Source organism: Ochotona princeps, chromosome 11 (assembly GCF_030435755.1).
Source record: "Ochotona princeps isolate mOchPri1 chromosome 11, mOchPri1.hap1, whole genome shotgun sequence".
NCBI classification, from domain to species: Eukaryota; Metazoa; Chordata; class Mammalia; order Lagomorpha; family Ochotonidae; genus Ochotona; species Ochotona princeps.
The window spans coordinates 49,656,594-49,672,938 of record NC_080842.1 but is presented as its reverse complement, the minus strand read 5'-3'; the positions used below and the strand labels follow the sequence as shown (position 1 = coordinate 49,672,938).

At 50.3% G+C, this 16,345-nt stretch overlaps 1 protein-coding gene across 1 annotated transcript in view; it reads left to right on the top strand.

Annotated features, from left to right (window-relative positions):
- Positions 1-14,868, top strand: part of WDR19 (WD repeat domain 19) — a 61,176-nt gene extending 46,308 nt beyond the window's left edge. The window contains exons 29-36 of the mRNA XM_004579323.3: positions 6,568-6,645; positions 7,424-7,520; positions 9,091-9,215; positions 10,165-10,246; positions 11,758-11,908; positions 13,414-13,537; positions 14,083-14,159; positions 14,716-14,868. Coding sequence (XP_004579380.3) covers positions 6,568-6,645; positions 7,424-7,520; positions 9,091-9,215; positions 10,165-10,246; positions 11,758-11,908; positions 13,414-13,537; positions 14,083-14,159; positions 14,716-14,827 — 846 coding nt within the window. The 3' untranslated portion in view covers positions 14,828-14,868. The remainder of the gene's footprint in view (positions 1-6,567; positions 6,646-7,423; positions 7,521-9,090; positions 9,216-10,164; positions 10,247-11,757; positions 11,909-13,413; positions 13,538-14,082; positions 14,160-14,715) is intronic.
- The last annotated feature ends 1,477 nt before the right edge of the window (positions 14,869-16,345 follow it).

Genomic DNA, 16,345 nt, shown 5'->3' with positions numbered 1-16,345 from the left:
TCATGTCCTGTCCTGCCCACATTCCTCCCAGCCTCTCTCCCTGAGTTCATTTAAAGCCCATCTTGACCGTGACATTGTCTTGCTTGTGGCTGTGGTAGCTGTGTCCGGAGCTTTGGGTTTCCTTCTGGGCGTACCTTGCCTGCTGTGAAGTTCACAAATTACAGGTATACAACTTCATGAAGTTTCTCATATTTGAGGATACTTCTGAAAGCATGTGGGAGATAAGAATTAAAGATAAATTCATTTTAGTACAAAAAGACTTTGGAAATCCATCCATATTTTTTTCATAGAATGCAAGTTCTGTGATCTTTCGGACTAACCCTCACGTGTCTGCTTGTGTAGTCCCTGCCCAGATCAAGACGCAGGACGTTGCTAGCTCTCCACAAGGCTCCCTCATGTCGCCTCCCGGTCACTGTCCCCTGCCAGGGTAACCAGGATTCTGGCTTCTATCCTTGTCGAGGGGTTCTGTCTCTCCCTCGTGTGGACGGAACCGTGCTTATGTACTCGGTGTGTCCAGTTCCTTTCAGTCAGCATGTGCCTGGGAGGCCATCTGTGTTGTTTTCTGTAGCAGTAATCCACTCTTACTCATCACCGTGTTCTGTGATGCAACTGTGCCGCAATTTATTTGCCCCTGACAGTTAATGAATTTCTCCAGTTTGAATATATTGTGACTAAAGCTGCCTTAAGACTGTTAATGTCAGCCTATATAAGCACCTGTTTTTTACCAAATTATGTGTCAATTCTAATCCTACACATATTTTTAGCGTTAGTAGATACTATCATTTTTCTCATGTTGGCATACCAGTTTACACTCTACTATCCATAAAACATACTTTTAGTCACTTCCTGTCTTTGCCAATACTTAGTCTACCGCATTGTATGTATCCGGATAGATGGGTAGTGGTATCTCCTGATTTTCACTCACTTTTATTTCCTAATGGTTGATGATTCTTTGTACCTTTTCATATGTTTATTAACCATGTGAGCATCCTCTTTTTAGGAAGTTCTCTTCAGTTTTGTTGTTGTTGTTATTTTGTATTCTGCATTGTACTGTCTCGTCTTAAATTCTTGCTGGGTTGCTGAATTTGATGATATGTCCTGGCTACTAGCCTTTCCATTGCATACTGTATTGTGAAACCCTCAAGGTGCGGCTTGCTGTTTTTTTCTCTGGTGGTGCTTTAATGAGCAGAAGTTCTGAAGTATTGCACCAGAACCAATTCACTTATCTTTCACATGGGGCCTTTTCATCTCACTGCTTTCCCTCTTTATCATATTTTCAAAGTCCACTTAAGCTGTAGTACAGATCAGGACTTGTTAGCATCTGATGGCACTCCGCCAGGGTCCCGTCCTCGATGCCTAGTTAACCCTGATCACCTCCCAAAGGTCTCATCTCCAAACACCATTACAGAAGCATCGTGGCTTCAACATGTAGATGCAGGGCAGTAGGCAGCCACCACTGTTCGCGTCACAGCTGTCCAAATGTTGTCCAAATGTTGTCCAAATGTTGCCTCTCATCTTCTGGCATTAAGATTGGTCACGTGGGGTGTCGTCAGCCGAATCATGAGATTTCCTGCCATCTTTCACCTACCGATTTCAGCACCCTTCCATAACAGTTTCCTAGATCCATTAGTTCATTAAAATTTGGGCAATGGTTGTCATCTATATTTCTTCTATATAGCTAGGATTCTTTTTCTTAAATATTTATCTATTTGGGGTCCAGCACGGTAGCCTAGTGGTTAAAGTCCTCGCCTTGCATGCATCGGGATCCCATATGGGCACTGGTTTTAATCCCGGCAGCACCACTTCCCATCCAGCTCCCTGCTTGTGCCTGGGAAAGCAGTCGAAAACGGCCCAAAGCCATGGGACCCTGCACCCACGTGGGAGACCCGGAAGAGGCTCCAGGCTCCAGGCTCCTGGCTTTGGATCGGCTCAGCTCCAGCTGTTGCAGCTACTTGGGGAGTGATTCAACAGAAGATCTTCCTCTGTCTCTCTTCCTCTTGCATATATCTGCCTTTCCAATAAAAATAAATAAATCTCTAAAAGCATATCGGTCTACTTGAAAGGCAGAAGGACAGGAAGAGAGAGTGAGAGAGACAGACGTTCTGTCCCCGCTGACTCCCCAGATGCCCGCTACAGCCAGGGCTGGGCTAGAACTCCATCAGCTCTCCCGTGTGGGTGGCAGCAACTCAAGCACTTGGGCCTCATCCTCTGCCTTCCCAGCCTCATTAACAGGAAACTGGATGAGAAGTAGAATAGCTGGGATACAGAGCAGGCTTCTGATAGATGGTGTACGCGACTAAAGCAGCAGCCCAGCCCCTTGCAGTACCTGCCTCATCGTTACACTACCCAGACCAACTGCTTGCCCCGTCAGCTCTGGTTATCCTAAGATAATGGAAAGGTCAGCTAAATGCTTGGTTTGTTCCTTGTGTTTCTAATTTTTTTTTTTTTTTTTAAAGATTTATTTTATTTTTATTACAAAGTCAGATATACTGAGAGGAGGAGAGACAGAGAGGAAGTGGAGCTGCCGGGATTAGAACCAGCAGCCATATGGGATCAAGGCGAGGACCTTAGCCACTAGGCCACGCTGCCAAGCCCCTGTGTTTCTAATTTTTAAAAGAATGATTTGGATTCTAGTGTCTTCCAAAGGTTGCTAACAAGGCACTTTTCTTTTAAATATGGTGCAAACGCATGGATTCTTAGCAAGTGGGATGTGCAGTGAAGCACCGTGTGACTTTCGTGCCCTGGCTCGGGCCTGACGTCCTACAGATTCCATTGCTTGCCCCAGATCCGGCATCAGCCACCGCCTGAGGAGTTCTCCATTTTTGGAGAAAATGTTACTTAGACACGACAGTTTGTGTGTGAGCAATGTTCACTGTTACTGGAATGATCACTGTTTCTGAGCCTTTCCAAAAAGAATGTTGACATTTTTATTGTGACTTAGAAATTAACCTTGATTTTCCAATTTTAATTCCACAATCTTAATTCCACAATGGAATTAACTAATGATAGGTATTTTTCACAGTCCACAAAGACTGTTATAAAAATTGTCTTATTCTCCATGTTTTGTTTCTTTAAGATTTATGTATTTTACTTGGAAAGTCAGAGTTATGGTTCTCTCCTTCTGAGCAAAAAGGGACTGAATTGTATCTGGTCCCAAATTCACAGATCTAGACGGGCTCTCATTCCCGAACGGTTGTTCCTGGTGACATTTCCTCCCCTTAGAGTGCTGTCAGAACCCAAAGCCCATTGACTGCTGGAGCTAAGCTCTTCACATGTAGAGCTGTCAGAACCCAAAGCCCACTGACTGCTGGAGCTAAGCTCTTCACATGTAGAGCTGTCAGAACCCAAAGCCCATTGACTGCTGGAGCTAAGCTCTTCACATGTAGAGCTGTCAGAACCAGAAGCCCACTGACTGCTGGAGCTAAGCTCTTCACATGTAGAGCTGTCAGAACCCAAAGCCCACTGACTGCTGGAGCTAAGCTCTTCACATGTAGAGCTGTCAGAACCCAAAGCCCACTGACTGCTGGAGCTAAGCTCTTCACATGTAGAGCTGTCAGAACCCAAAGCCCACTGACTGCTGGAGCTAAGCTCTTCACATGTAGAGCTGTCAGAACCCAAAGCCCACTGACTGCTGGAGCTAAGCTCTTCACATGTAGAGCTGTCAGAACCCAAAGCCCACTGACTGCTGGAGCTAACCTCTTCACATGTAGAGCTGTCAGAACCCGAAGCCCACTGACTGCTGGAGCTAACCTCTTCACATGTAGAGCTGTCAGAACCCAAAGCCCATTGACTGCTGGAGCTAACCTCTTCACATGTAGAGCTGTCAGAACCCAAAGCCCATTGACTGCTGGAGCTAACCTCTTCACATGTAGAGCTGTCAGAACCAGAAGCCCACTGACTGCTGGAGCTAAGCTCTTCACATGTAGAGCTGTCAGAACCCTGAAGCCCACTGACTGCTGGAGCTAAGCTCTTCACATGTAGAGCTGTCAGAACCCGAAGCCCACTGACTGCTGGAGCTAACCTCTTCACATGTAGAGCTGTCAGAACCCGAAGCCCACTGACTGCTGGAGCTAACCTCTTCACATGTAGAGCTGTCAGAACCCTGAAGCCCACTGACTGCTGGAGCTAAGCTCTTCACATGTAGAGCTGTCAGAACCCGAAGCCCACTGACTGCTGGAGCTAACCTCTTCACATGTAGAGCTGTCAGAACCCTGAAGCCCACTGACTGCTGGAGCTAAGCTCTTCACATGTAGAGCTGTCAGAACCCGAAGCCCACTGACTGCTGGAGCTAACCTCTTCACATGTAGAGCTGCTCTAGGTCAAGGACCTAACCTTTTTATACAAGGAGCACCAAGTGCGCTGCAGGCACCCAGTGGTTTTGTTTGTTTATTTTAAAGAGCTATTTTTATTGCAAAGTCAGATATATAGAGAAGGAGAGACAGAGGAAGATCTTCCGACCAATGGTTCACTCCCCAAGCGGCCACAATAGCCTGTGTTGCACCAATCCAAAGCCAGAAGCCAGGAACTTCCTCCAGAGCTCTCACGCAGGTGCAGGGTCCCAAGGCTTTGGGCCGTCCTCGACTGCCTTTCCAGGCCACAAGCAGGGAGCTGGATGGGAAGCGGGGCTGCTGGGATTAGAACCAGCGCCCATATGGGATCCCGGTGCGTTCAAGGCAAGGACCTTAGCCAGTAGGCCATGGCGCCGGGCCCCATCCATGCCTTTCTATCATGGGATTTCTCTCTTTAAAAAGTCTCCTTGTTTATAACTTGTATTTTCTCAACGTCTGTGCGCTCTTTCACCTGCTGATTCTCCACCCTTAATTACTTGAGAACATCTTCAAAACAGACATTCTCCCCCTCCTTCACCCTGAAGTGTCTTCCTGGTGAGCATAGGGGCAGCAAGTCCTACACTTGATCTTAGCCAAAAGGCCAAGCAGCGATGGGGCAGCAAGTCCTAAGCCAGAGTGACCTTTGGGACATTGTGGGTGCAGGTCACAAAGATGTGTTGAGGTCATCTTTAGCATCCCTCCACCTGCTCTGCCTTTCCCACCCCATCAACTTCCTCTAAAAGCTCCCTGCAGATTCCTTGCCCAGTAAAGAAGTCCCTTCTCGGTCTCCAAGCTACTCCATGTTATAGGGACAATTGACACTGTTGTATTGCATCTCTCTTGAAGCCGGGACACTTGGGAACACGGCTCAGGTCTCCTGCTACTTCTCAAGGGCCTCAGTCCCCCTTCAATGGCTCCTCTGCCCTTGGGGTCACTGTTCCCTGACATTCTTGCTAAGCACATCTATTACGTGCTAGCTCAGCTCACCCTAGTGGCAGCGGCTATTGTTGCTGGTAATAAAAATCATAATGACTTGCTGAGTGCTGACTCCACTGGTAGCTGTGCCAGATTTTCCATGGAACTTCCTTAGACTGAACAGTTCTCATTGCTTCTCTGAAAAGTCAGACTTCACCAGGCATCCCATTTTTTTTTATTTGCTATGTCTGGCCACACTACCTACTTAGCCTCCCAGCTAAACCCCTCAGTTAACCTTACCTAGTCTTCACAACAGTGCATGAGTTAGCTGTGGTTGATAACCTTGTCAAGTCCCAGGAGTGACCTTCCCAAGGTCACATGGGGAGCAGATGGTAGCACTGACATCTGCCCTCTAGCCCTTGCTTTCAACCATCGCTCTAACAAGCTCTGTCTGCTGTGTCAGTCCTGGGTCCCTTCCTGACCACAGTGGCGAGAGTGGGAACAACACAGACTGGTGAAAGCTTAGCATTCCTACAGCAGCGGCACCCACAGGCCACACACTATGCTTAAATCCCTGCAGCCAAGCGCCTCCCCACCCTGCAGGGTCAGTCATCGCCACTGCCCTGGTGTCTGCTGATCTGTTCCCTGCTCTGCTGCACATGTAACTTGTAGACCTTACTGATTTTTCTTTAAAGGCTTGTTTGTTTATTTAAAAGACAGAGTGACAGGGAGAAGGCAGAGAGAAAGAGGTCTTTCATCCACTGGTTCATTCCCCAGAGGGATGTGACAGCCAGGGCCAGGCCAGGCCAAGGCCAGGAAGTCCATCCAGATTTCTCATGTGGTGCTTTTCTAGGTGCATCAGCAGGGTGCTGGGTCAGAAGTGGAGCAGCTGAGACCAGCATAGTGACGCAGCAAGCTAACCCAGTGCCTTATGATGCCAGCATCCCTCATGGGTGTCGGTTCCTGTCCCAGCTGCTCCACTTCTGATACAGCTCTCAGCTTGTGGCCTGGGAAAGAGTGCCTTTCCCCAGGGAACTCTGCCGGGGAGGGCGTGAGACAGGAAGTGGCTTGAGGCCCTCATCTTTGGAAAGTTCTGACTGAAACAAGGCTGAGATGTGTACTGCATGTGTGTGTGTGCTATGGGTTTTGACTGACGGAGACTACAAATGAAGATGCTGAGCCTGTAGCATATTCCTAGTGTGTTACATAAATACTTAGATTTCTTTTTTACTGTTTGCTTAACAGACCTCCGTTGGGCTTCTCCCCGTCTCCCTGCAAGGTACAATATGGCTGAATTTTCTGGTGCTTTCCTCCTATTAAACAGGTCAGCCGGGCCAAGGAGGAGCTGCTGACGCGGCAGCTGATAGACCACCTGATGGGGGAGAGCGACGGCATGCCGAAGGTACGGCAGGGGCTGCTCCCCCAGGCCGCAGGGCACAGCCAGGGTTCCAGCTGCCCGCCATCACGGCCGCCTCTCTCAAAGGAGCCACAGCGCTCCAGACAGACCCTGCTTCCTGGAGAAGCTCGCATAGCCTGTCTCTAAGCAGAGGCCACCCCCTGTGAAACAGCCAGGCGCGTGCAGATGCCGGTCTTCCCCAGCCACCATTTGTTTCTCCAGCGGGAGCATTTTGCTTTAGGAAGTAAGGAAACGCTGACTGAGGAGTGACTTAGTACTTGTTTGAAGGAAAGTAGCGGCAGACCATCACAGCCAGAGAGGACTGGCTGGAGTTAGCTAGGTCCACTTGCCTTGACCTTGGCCTGGCGCAGTCCTCCTCCTATCGGTGCTCATTGATTCTGATCGTCTGGGAAACCAGAATCAAATGTATGACACTACGGAGTTGGGACAGGGGGAAAAACTGAGGCCTCAGAAAACAATGTGCAGAGGTATGAATGCTTTGCAACTTTGCTAAGTTGGCAGGTGGTTTGTAGTGTCTGTGCATGTGAGGGAGACTCTGGGAACCCAGACGTCAAAGCCAGATCTCAGAGGTCCAAATCCTGGCTCGGCCCGCCTGCAACTGTGCTCGTTTCTCTGAAATGAGAAAAGTAATGGTGCCTTCTCCCTGGGGTGGGTGTGAGGCTTCCAGTCAGTATCAATGTCCAGTGGCTGCGGAAGGCCAGCTTTGTGGGTGACACCATCCTTGCCACCAACAGTGATGTTTCTCTCATGCCGTGTGTGCCAGGATGCCAAGTACCTGTTCCGCTTGTACATGGCCATGAAGCAGTACCAGGAAGCCGCCCGCACCGCCATCATCATCGCCCGGGAGGAGCAGTCCGCAGGTGGGCCTGCATGTTTGCCTTCCTCCCCCGGGAGAGGCAGTGGGAGCGAGCCTTTGTCCGCCTGAGGAAGAGGAGCGAGTTTCTAATCTAGATATGCTTGACTCCCAAGAGACTGGGGCAAGGACAGCTTCCTGGTCTTAGTTAGAATTCCATGTTACAGGGGTGTAGGGACCAGCCCATTCCTACTGCTCTAACCTCTGACCTCCCCCACCCCAGCATCCCCCTGCAGGCTGTTAGCACTTTCTTCTCACTCTGAATTCGCAATATGAGATGGGGGCAGCTGGCAGAGAATGGAGCGTGTTCTTGCAGAGCGGGCTCTTACAGTGCGTGGGAGCCAAGTACAGGATGGCTCCATTCACCCACATGTCTGTACATGACCCCCGAGTAAGGGAATCCACCAGGAATCGCTGGATGCTGCAAGCCAATGCGCTCTCAGGCATTCCTCCAAACGGGCACAGCTTTGGGAAATGCTGTTACAGAAGTCCTCACTTCATCTGGCTCGGTGTTAGTGTCAGACCCACTGTGTGTCAGAAGCATGCTAGGAGATGGGGTACGGAGACAGAAGGCCACCATCCTGCCCGCCAGAGTTCCTGACTTCATGGGAGACCAGGGCACTTCAGAGCTCTCAGGGAGGACGACAGGTGCTGGAGGAGGAAGCGGCTTCCCAAGCAGGTGGCAGGTCAGGGTGCGAGGGTTCAGGAGAGCTGGAGGATGGAGAGCCGAGAAGCCAACATGGGCTCTAGCCATCCTGTACTTGGAAGGAGAGCCGGAGACAGGGCGACGGGGAGCTGGGAGAAGGCAGGAGGGCCGGGGCCAGCTGGGGCTGAGGAGAGCCTTGGGTCCTGCGCTTGGGAACTTGCCCTTGATGCCACGTTTCTGGTTTCAGTGGGGTGAGGAAAGACCCAGAGGCGCGGACTCAGGGTGAGAACACTTTTTTTTTTTTTAAAGATTTATTTACTTATTTTAATTGGAAAGTCAGATATACAGAGAGGAGGAGAAACAGAGGAAGATCTTCCATCCGATGGTTCACTCTCCAAGCGGCCGCAGTGGCTGGAGCTGAGCCAATTCGAAGCCAGAAGCCAGGAGCTTCTTCCAGGTCTCCCACATGGGTGCAGGGTCCCAAGGCTTTGGGCCATCCTCGACTGCCTTCCTAGGCCACAGGCAGGGAGCTGGATGAGAAGTGGAGCTGCTGGGGCTAGAACTGGCGCCCATATGCGATCCCGGTGCACTCAAGGCGAGGACTTTAACCACTACGCTATCGCGTCAGGCCCAAGAATATTCTTGATATTGGGATAAAGGGCACAGGAAAGGGGCTTGAAGCATTGGCCCCAAGCAGGAGGAAGAGGCGGAATTTAGGAGTCAATGTTGATGTGACTGTGGGGCCAGGTGGCAGGTCTAGGAGGACATTGCCATGCTTTCCTGCCTGGACATTAAAGTCAACAGGGACGGGATAAACTGCTAGGTCGCTTGGTAGAACCAGTGGTTAGGGTGTTGCCAACCCCAGGGCTCACAAGGCCCACTTGCAGGATGAGGGCTTCGCAGTGACGTCACTTTCCCACCTTCTCCCAAGGAAACTACCGGAACGCACACGACGTCCTCTTCAGTATGTACGCCGAGCTGAAGGCGCAGAAGATCAAAATCCCTGCCGAGATGGCCACCAACCTCATGATTCTGCACAGCTACATCCTGGTGAAGGTGAGGCTCCCGGGGCATGTCCCGGCCACCCCCTGCTCGCTGGGAGTCACTGGCAGGTTCCAGGCCAGCAGGAGGCCGAGGAGTGAGGCCGGCAGGGCAGGCCTGGGCCTGAGGGCCAAACGGAGGCCCCCTGTTGAGGATGTGTTGTCTCTGAGGCCAGAGAGAGATCTGCTTAAGACGGTGTTTATCCTGGATTTGTGACTTGATAAGTTCTAAATTAGAGGCACCTCTAAAATTGCACTGTCTTTAATATTATTTAATTTATATCTTCTATAAAAGAGATGCATAGAAAATAGATTTTAGGAAAGTATAATAAATTCATTCTTTAGTGCCCAGGTAAAATGAATACCTTATTTTCTACACAGCTATAAATGCATATGTGTATATCTTCCAATTTTTTTTTTTTTTACCAAATTGGGATTAAGATTATATTTGTCTGTATGTTTTCTTAATAATTCTCAATAGAATCAAAACAGATCATGCAATTGCATAACATCAATACTTGTATAGGTAATTTTCATAAATGTTACACATGAATATATACACGCACATACACATCCTTATGAATATTTGCAAAGGACAGACTCTGACTTAAGTATTTCTCAACATTTTCCCCTTGGGTAAAAACACCTTTTCCCATATTAATGCTAAACTGGTTTTCTACTTAACTCTGAGGGTCCCTAGCCTAAGTCCATAGCGAAGTGGCATGAATAACGTAGAGCAGGGGCCGCAGCCACAGAGCCCGGCAGCAGCTGTGGCGGGAGGGAAGTAACATGTCCCCAGGGGGTCAGCCACGAGAGGCCATGAGACCCTCGAGAGGATCCTGCTGTAGGCCTTGATCAAGGAGTTGTTTATTTGCAGGGTACAAAGCATGAATAGGGATTAGTCAAAGTCTGGAATGAAATCGAAGAATCAGTTGAAGAGGAATGAAATCTTGGATTTGTTTCAGATTCACGTGAAAACCGGAGATCACATGAAAGTGGCTCGCATGCTCATCCGAGTGGCCAACAACATCAGCAAGTTCCCATCACGTACGTAGTCTGTGCCAAGCACATGCCACCCGCCTCTCTCCCCGGCCACGCTCTAAGAGATCTGTACCCAGTAACCTGGCCAGCCCCTCTACATAAGCCATTCAGTCTTCCCTGCCACGCCCCATGCAGTGGCCTCCAGGGTCAAGGCCACTCCAGGTTTACCGATTGGCTACAAGGAGGATTCCCAAAGCTCAGGACATAGCAATGCTACAGGTCAATGAGAGCGGGGTCAGTGCAGGAAAAGGTGTGAGTGTTGAGGTCTGTAGAGAACCGCACACAGTCGCTGGCTTCCCGAAGTCCCCCACAGCAGCATCACATGGGACACACACACTTCCTCCAGGGTCTCCATGAGCCTCAGCAGATTTCACTGAGGGCTGAGCATACAGACACCCCCTCAGGCCTGGACCAGGAGGGTCACTGTGAAACCCCACGTGTGCCCAGAGCCACTCACCAGCATGTCCATGACCACAACCTTCCCAAATCCCAGCTCCCAGGTACAAGCTGCAGGCTGGACGTGCCAGGCCTTCGGGAGGATGGCTGTCTCCAGCTGGCCCATGTGGCTACTTCCATGCAGGCAGTGTCCCTGCTACTGTCTCCCTGGGTCACACTTAGCAAACTGGGGCTGGGGGCAGAAGCCATTGCCCAGGATCAGGCTGTGGGCCGAGAGTTCTGACTCAGTGTCTTCAGCCACAGTGGGATGCCACCTGACAAGGGCCCCTCACTCAGATGTCATGGGAGCCATCGCAGAGGAATCAGTTCCGTCCCCACCCTGACATGGGCAGCCAGCTCTTTTCCTAAGAGGCCAAGATGCTCTGTGTCCTCCGCCTCGTGGGCCAGATGGCCCCTGCTGCAAGGCTGCGTTCCACTTGGTTTTTGCATATAGAAATCTGAACCTCTTATAATTTTAACATGTTATCAGATATTCCTTTTAAAAACTTTTTCAGCCACTTAAAATGAAAAAGACCTTAGTTCCCAGTCCATGCAAAAAATCAGGGGCCAGGCTTGGCTGCCTGATCACAACTTGTCAGTCTCTATACTCTGTCACTATAGGAAAATGACTTTCATATACCCAGAGCCCTGCCCAAGAGGCCAGTGGCCAGGCCAGCCCCTCTAGTGGCTGCTGCTGCCGCTGCGGCCTTCCCATCAGCAGCCTGGCAGCTAGCGGGGGTTTTTTGGGAGGTGGCCATGTGCTTGGGGGTCTGACCTCATGAAGTGTCAGGAGGCTGCCGAGGAATCCATGTCTTTGGTCCTGTCAGCTGCAGCTCAGCCGTGTGGGAGGCAGCTTGTAGGGTGTAGACACAGGAGTTAGTGTAGGCAGCAAGTCCCCGTGGCAGAGGGCAGCCTACGGTGTCCCCTGGGAAAGCCTGGCCATCAACAGATAGCCTGGCTGCCCTGCTCAAACAGATCCTTAGCCCATGGCCCTGTTTTCCACCTGGTCCCAGGCCCACAACACTGGGGACAACGTCACCAGTGATGGGGACAGTGTGCACTCTGCCATCTCCGTGTTGCAGATATTGTGCCAATTCTGACGTCCACGGTGATCAAGTGCCACCGGGCGGGCCTGAGGAACTCGGCATTCAGCTTTGCGGCTATGCTCATGAGGCCCGAGTACCGCAACAAGATTGACGTGAAATACAAGAAGAAGATTGAGGCAATGGTCAGGTAGGCAGGGCCGGCCAGGGCCACCATGCTGTTCAGTGAACTGCTGCGGGGCAGGCACCCTGAGAGCGCGGCTGGAGGCGGGGGGGGGTGTTCAGCCACCAGCAGCAAACCCCTAACAGTGGCTCCCACAGGCAGGGATTTCCAGAAGTCAGTCCAGCACTGGTGCTCCCGTGTCCTGCTGCCCCTACACACACATCCCTTCTGGCTCTGCTGTCCAGATGACAACTCCTCGTGGTTAGAAAAACAGCTGCTGCACTCCCATGCATTGCATCGCACCCCCATGAAAGGACAGATGGCCTTTGCCTGGTTTGTCAGGACAGCACTGCCCCTAGGACGTCCACCCCCTTTGGCTGCTTGCCACAGTGCACAGTGGATACCAAGTCCTGTGGCCAAGGGTGGCAGCTGCTGCTCTGCACAGAGGGGGAGGAATCAGTTGAGTGTTTGCATGAGAAGCAGCTCAGTGCCAGCAGAGGTCACCCCCAAATCCTGGGTGGCTCCAAACATGACACTTGTCTCACTGCAGAAAGCGGTGAAGGAACAGTAACCAGTGTGTTAGTTTGGAGTTATCCCTTGTTCACAAGGGGTGGCATGTGGGGTACCTCCTGGTCAGTTCCATGAGGGGATTCAGACCTTAGCCAAGGAACTGCTGGCACTGGTAAAACGGCAAGGGGAAGCCAACGCTTCCTGGACCCAGGACTCTGAGCTGGATAAGAAGGCACAGAAAGTTCTTGGGAGAATCTGAGAGACCCTGAAGGGCTCCCTCTGCCTGCCATCATCCCTGAGTGTGGCAGTCGGGGCTGGGAGCTCAACCTAGTGCTCCCACATGGGTAGCAGAAGCCCAGTAGTCTAGTTCCCTGCCAGCTGCAGACTGCGGAAGGCAGCAGTGATGGCTCGTCAGGCGCTGGGGTTGCCATCCAGCCCCAGGCCCTTGTCCTCACAGGCTAAATGCGTGCTCCCCGCACCCAGTCAGCCCAGCAAACCTGCTAGCATGGACAGTGAGGTGGGAAGAGACGGGAACTAGAAAATCCCACTGACCCTGAGGGCTCAGGCCCACGTGGCTTAGGGAAGAGATCTCGCCACTTGCCCAATGGTCCAAGCTGGGACCTCCTGACTTCACGTATGGCTGTTTTCATCAACTACAGTCTGTTGGACAGCACTGCATGACCCTTCCCACTTCAGTTACACAAAAAGGAAAGGTAAGAAAAACGCCAAGCTCTGCCCTCCGACAGCACAGGGAGACAGGCCCACCCTGAAGTTCCCACCACCTGTGCAGTGAATTCCTGCTCCCACGACACTGCAGGTAGACCCTGAACACGTGTCTCAAGTACTCTCCTCCCTGGAGCCAGGACAGGGGCTGGTGGAAAGCCAGTCCCTCGGATCTGAGTCCCTCGGATCTTTTGAGAGTCTGTGCAGAAGTAGGTGAGCTTGCTACATGTGCCAAATATGTTTTCTTACCATGCCTGAGGCAATAAAGTGTTTTAATGACATGCACTTCCTGCCCGCAGGCGACCCGACACATCTGAGACGGAGGAGGCCGTGACCCCATGCCCTTTCTGTGAATTTCCTCTCCCAGAGTGTGAGCTCCTCTGTCCTGGTTGTAAAAATAACATCCCATATTGCATTGCGACTGTAAGTTTTTGATAATTTCCTTTTTTGCTGGATATATGCCTACAGGGCCTTCACGTATGAGATGATCTTATTTGCAGAGTCTCTGCCTCATTAAGCACATAACTGTGACCAAGTGAAAGCACAGTCCTCCAAGGGAAGGCGCTGCAGGGCAGTGGGCAGGCGTGGGGAGCCGAGTCCTGGGCTCACATGGGATTTTTTTCTGCCTCTTAGCAAGGCAGAGCAACCGTACCAGGGGTGCAACTCGGTTCCCAAGTAGCAGTGCCTGCCTAGACACAGCAACACATGGTGACCGGCTTGAGCCCCTGCAACCACACCTGGCAAGCTGCAGCACTTAGCCAGTGCTGCTTGTTAGCCACTGGACTAGCAGAGGTTTGGTTTTTAAGGAGATGCAGCAATGAGGTCCTCTCAATCCATTACCTACCTGTGAGAGAGCCACCACTGCCCCAGTTAGAGGTCTTTCAGCTGTACTTTGAGCTGCTGTGATGAATACAGGTGAGAGGGTTCAAAATAAAGATGATTTTCAGTTGTAATTGTACTGTTTCCAGGGTCGACACATGTTGAAAGATGACTGGACGGTGTGCCCACACTGTGACTTCCCTGCCCTGTACTCAGAATTTAAGATGTAAGTGCATGACCTTTGATTCGCCCAGATTCATCCAAAAATGGGCCTTTTATTCTACAGTCTCCCTGTCTGCTCATGTTTCTAACGATGCCTAAGGCCCCAAGTCGCCTTCCAGAACCACCTTCCTGACTGTTGGTAGAGTTTTTTGTTTTTCAAAGGCTGATTTACTTGAAAGGCAAGGTTATGGGGTAAGGGATGGAGTGGAGTGGGGTGATGGAAAATCCACAAATAAATCTTCCATCTGTTGGCTCACTCCCCAGATGGTCCCAACAGCCAGAGCCAGATGCTTTGTCCAGGTTTTCCACATGGATACAGGGCCCTAAGGACTTGGGCCATCTTCTGCTACTTCGCCATTCACAGTAGCAGAGAACTGGATGGGAAACGGAGCAGCTGGTACTTGAACCCGCACATTATGCTACAATGCCAGCCCCTAAGATACTTAATTCTTAAGTTGCACAGTGAACATGTGTTAAGAGATACAGCTAAAAAAGTTTTTCACATTAAGTTGACCCAAAACTGAACATTCAATTCATTCTCCATTTTCTTCCCCAAACAGCATGTTAAATACTGAAAACACATGCCCGATGTGCTCAGAGAGGTTAAATGCTACTCAGCTGAAAAAATTTTCAGACTGTACCCAGTACCTGTACACAGAGGTGGAGCCGTGAACAGCCTGCAGGTAAGAGCCAGCTCAGCCACCTGCCTCCCAGGACACCAGGGCCCACAGAGCACACTCGGCTTCATGGCCGAGTGCCTCTGACCTCTTGTTCTCATACCACACAGGCAGGCAAGGAAATGCACTCTCCAGCTGGGAAAGACCCTGCTAGAAACTGGAGATTTTTACTTAAGAAGTGGGAATACTTTGCGACACAGCATCTCAAACCTAACCTGGTTAAAATACAATCCTATGTCTTCCCCACTCACTTACACAGTCTACCCTCCTGCAGTAAATGGTAGATGAGCAAATGGCCAGCTGGCCAGGAAAGAAACCCTTGGTGTCACCTTGATTCATCTCCCCCTAAGAGCTCGCAGCAAGTCCTGTCAATCTACCTCCAGTTATCTGGTTCCCCTCCTAAAACTGCCAATGGCTTTTTGTCCCAAAGCTGCATGTGAGCTGGCCCCAGCCTCCCTCATCTCAGGCAGATCTACCTAGTGCTGCGGCCCCAGTGGGCCCATCCACGATTCATTTTCTATCTGACAGCCCCATCAGCAGCGCTCAAGGGTTCCTTCTCTCCACATATGTGCCAACTGCCTGCCTGCCTTTGAGTGTAGCCATCCCAGCACATGGGAAGTGCTAACTCCTGTGGGCCTGAATAGGCCTTTCTCTAAGGACTTCTGAGGTTGAGCTGACAGCATGCACACCACTTGGAAGACTTGAGTACATCAGGCACCCCACCCACTTCTTAACCGGGTTGTCTTTTTGTTGAACTGCAAGTTCTTTATGTATGCTAAATACACTTGATCTGATGTTTGCAAATACTTGAGGCACAGAAGTGTTTTTGATGAAATCTGTTTTCTCCTTCGGTTGCTTGTGCTTCTGGTGTTTTTATCTGAAAATAATCATGGCTTGACACGCTATCAGGAGGACTATGGGAATGTTATACTTCTCACTAGTACCTTAGGTCTTTAGCTCATTTAGCATTTGTGTATGGTGTGAGAAAGGGGTCCAACTTCTTTCTTTTGTATGCAGAGTACGGTTTTCCCACTGGCACTGGGTTGTCATTTTGCATTGTTAAATTCCTTTTCTCTAGATACCAATTCTGATATTTGGTACTTAAATTTTTTTCCTACTCTGACCTTTCTGATTGGTATTTTTGAAGGGACTATTCTTTGGTGAATTAGAATGATCAGTTTTTAAATTGTTTATTGCTTTCTGTGGACTAGCTTGGAAAAACGTTTACCAATCCCCAAGCCAAGTATATTTTTCTGTTTCTTCTAGATAGTCTACATCTGTAATCCATCTTGAATGTGGGTTCAGGGTTTCTTCGCTCAAATGGAGATCCAATCGAACATCCACTTGTTGAAATCCTTTCCTTTTCCACTGCACGCCTTGGGGGCTGCAGAAAATCGGCTGTGCCTAAAGTGGGTTTGTTCCTGCGGCCTCTCCCGTTTGCTCCCAATCCACATTATCTTGATGAATGTGCTGTGTGAGTCAGGAATTAACCCAACTTTGTCATTGTTTTTCA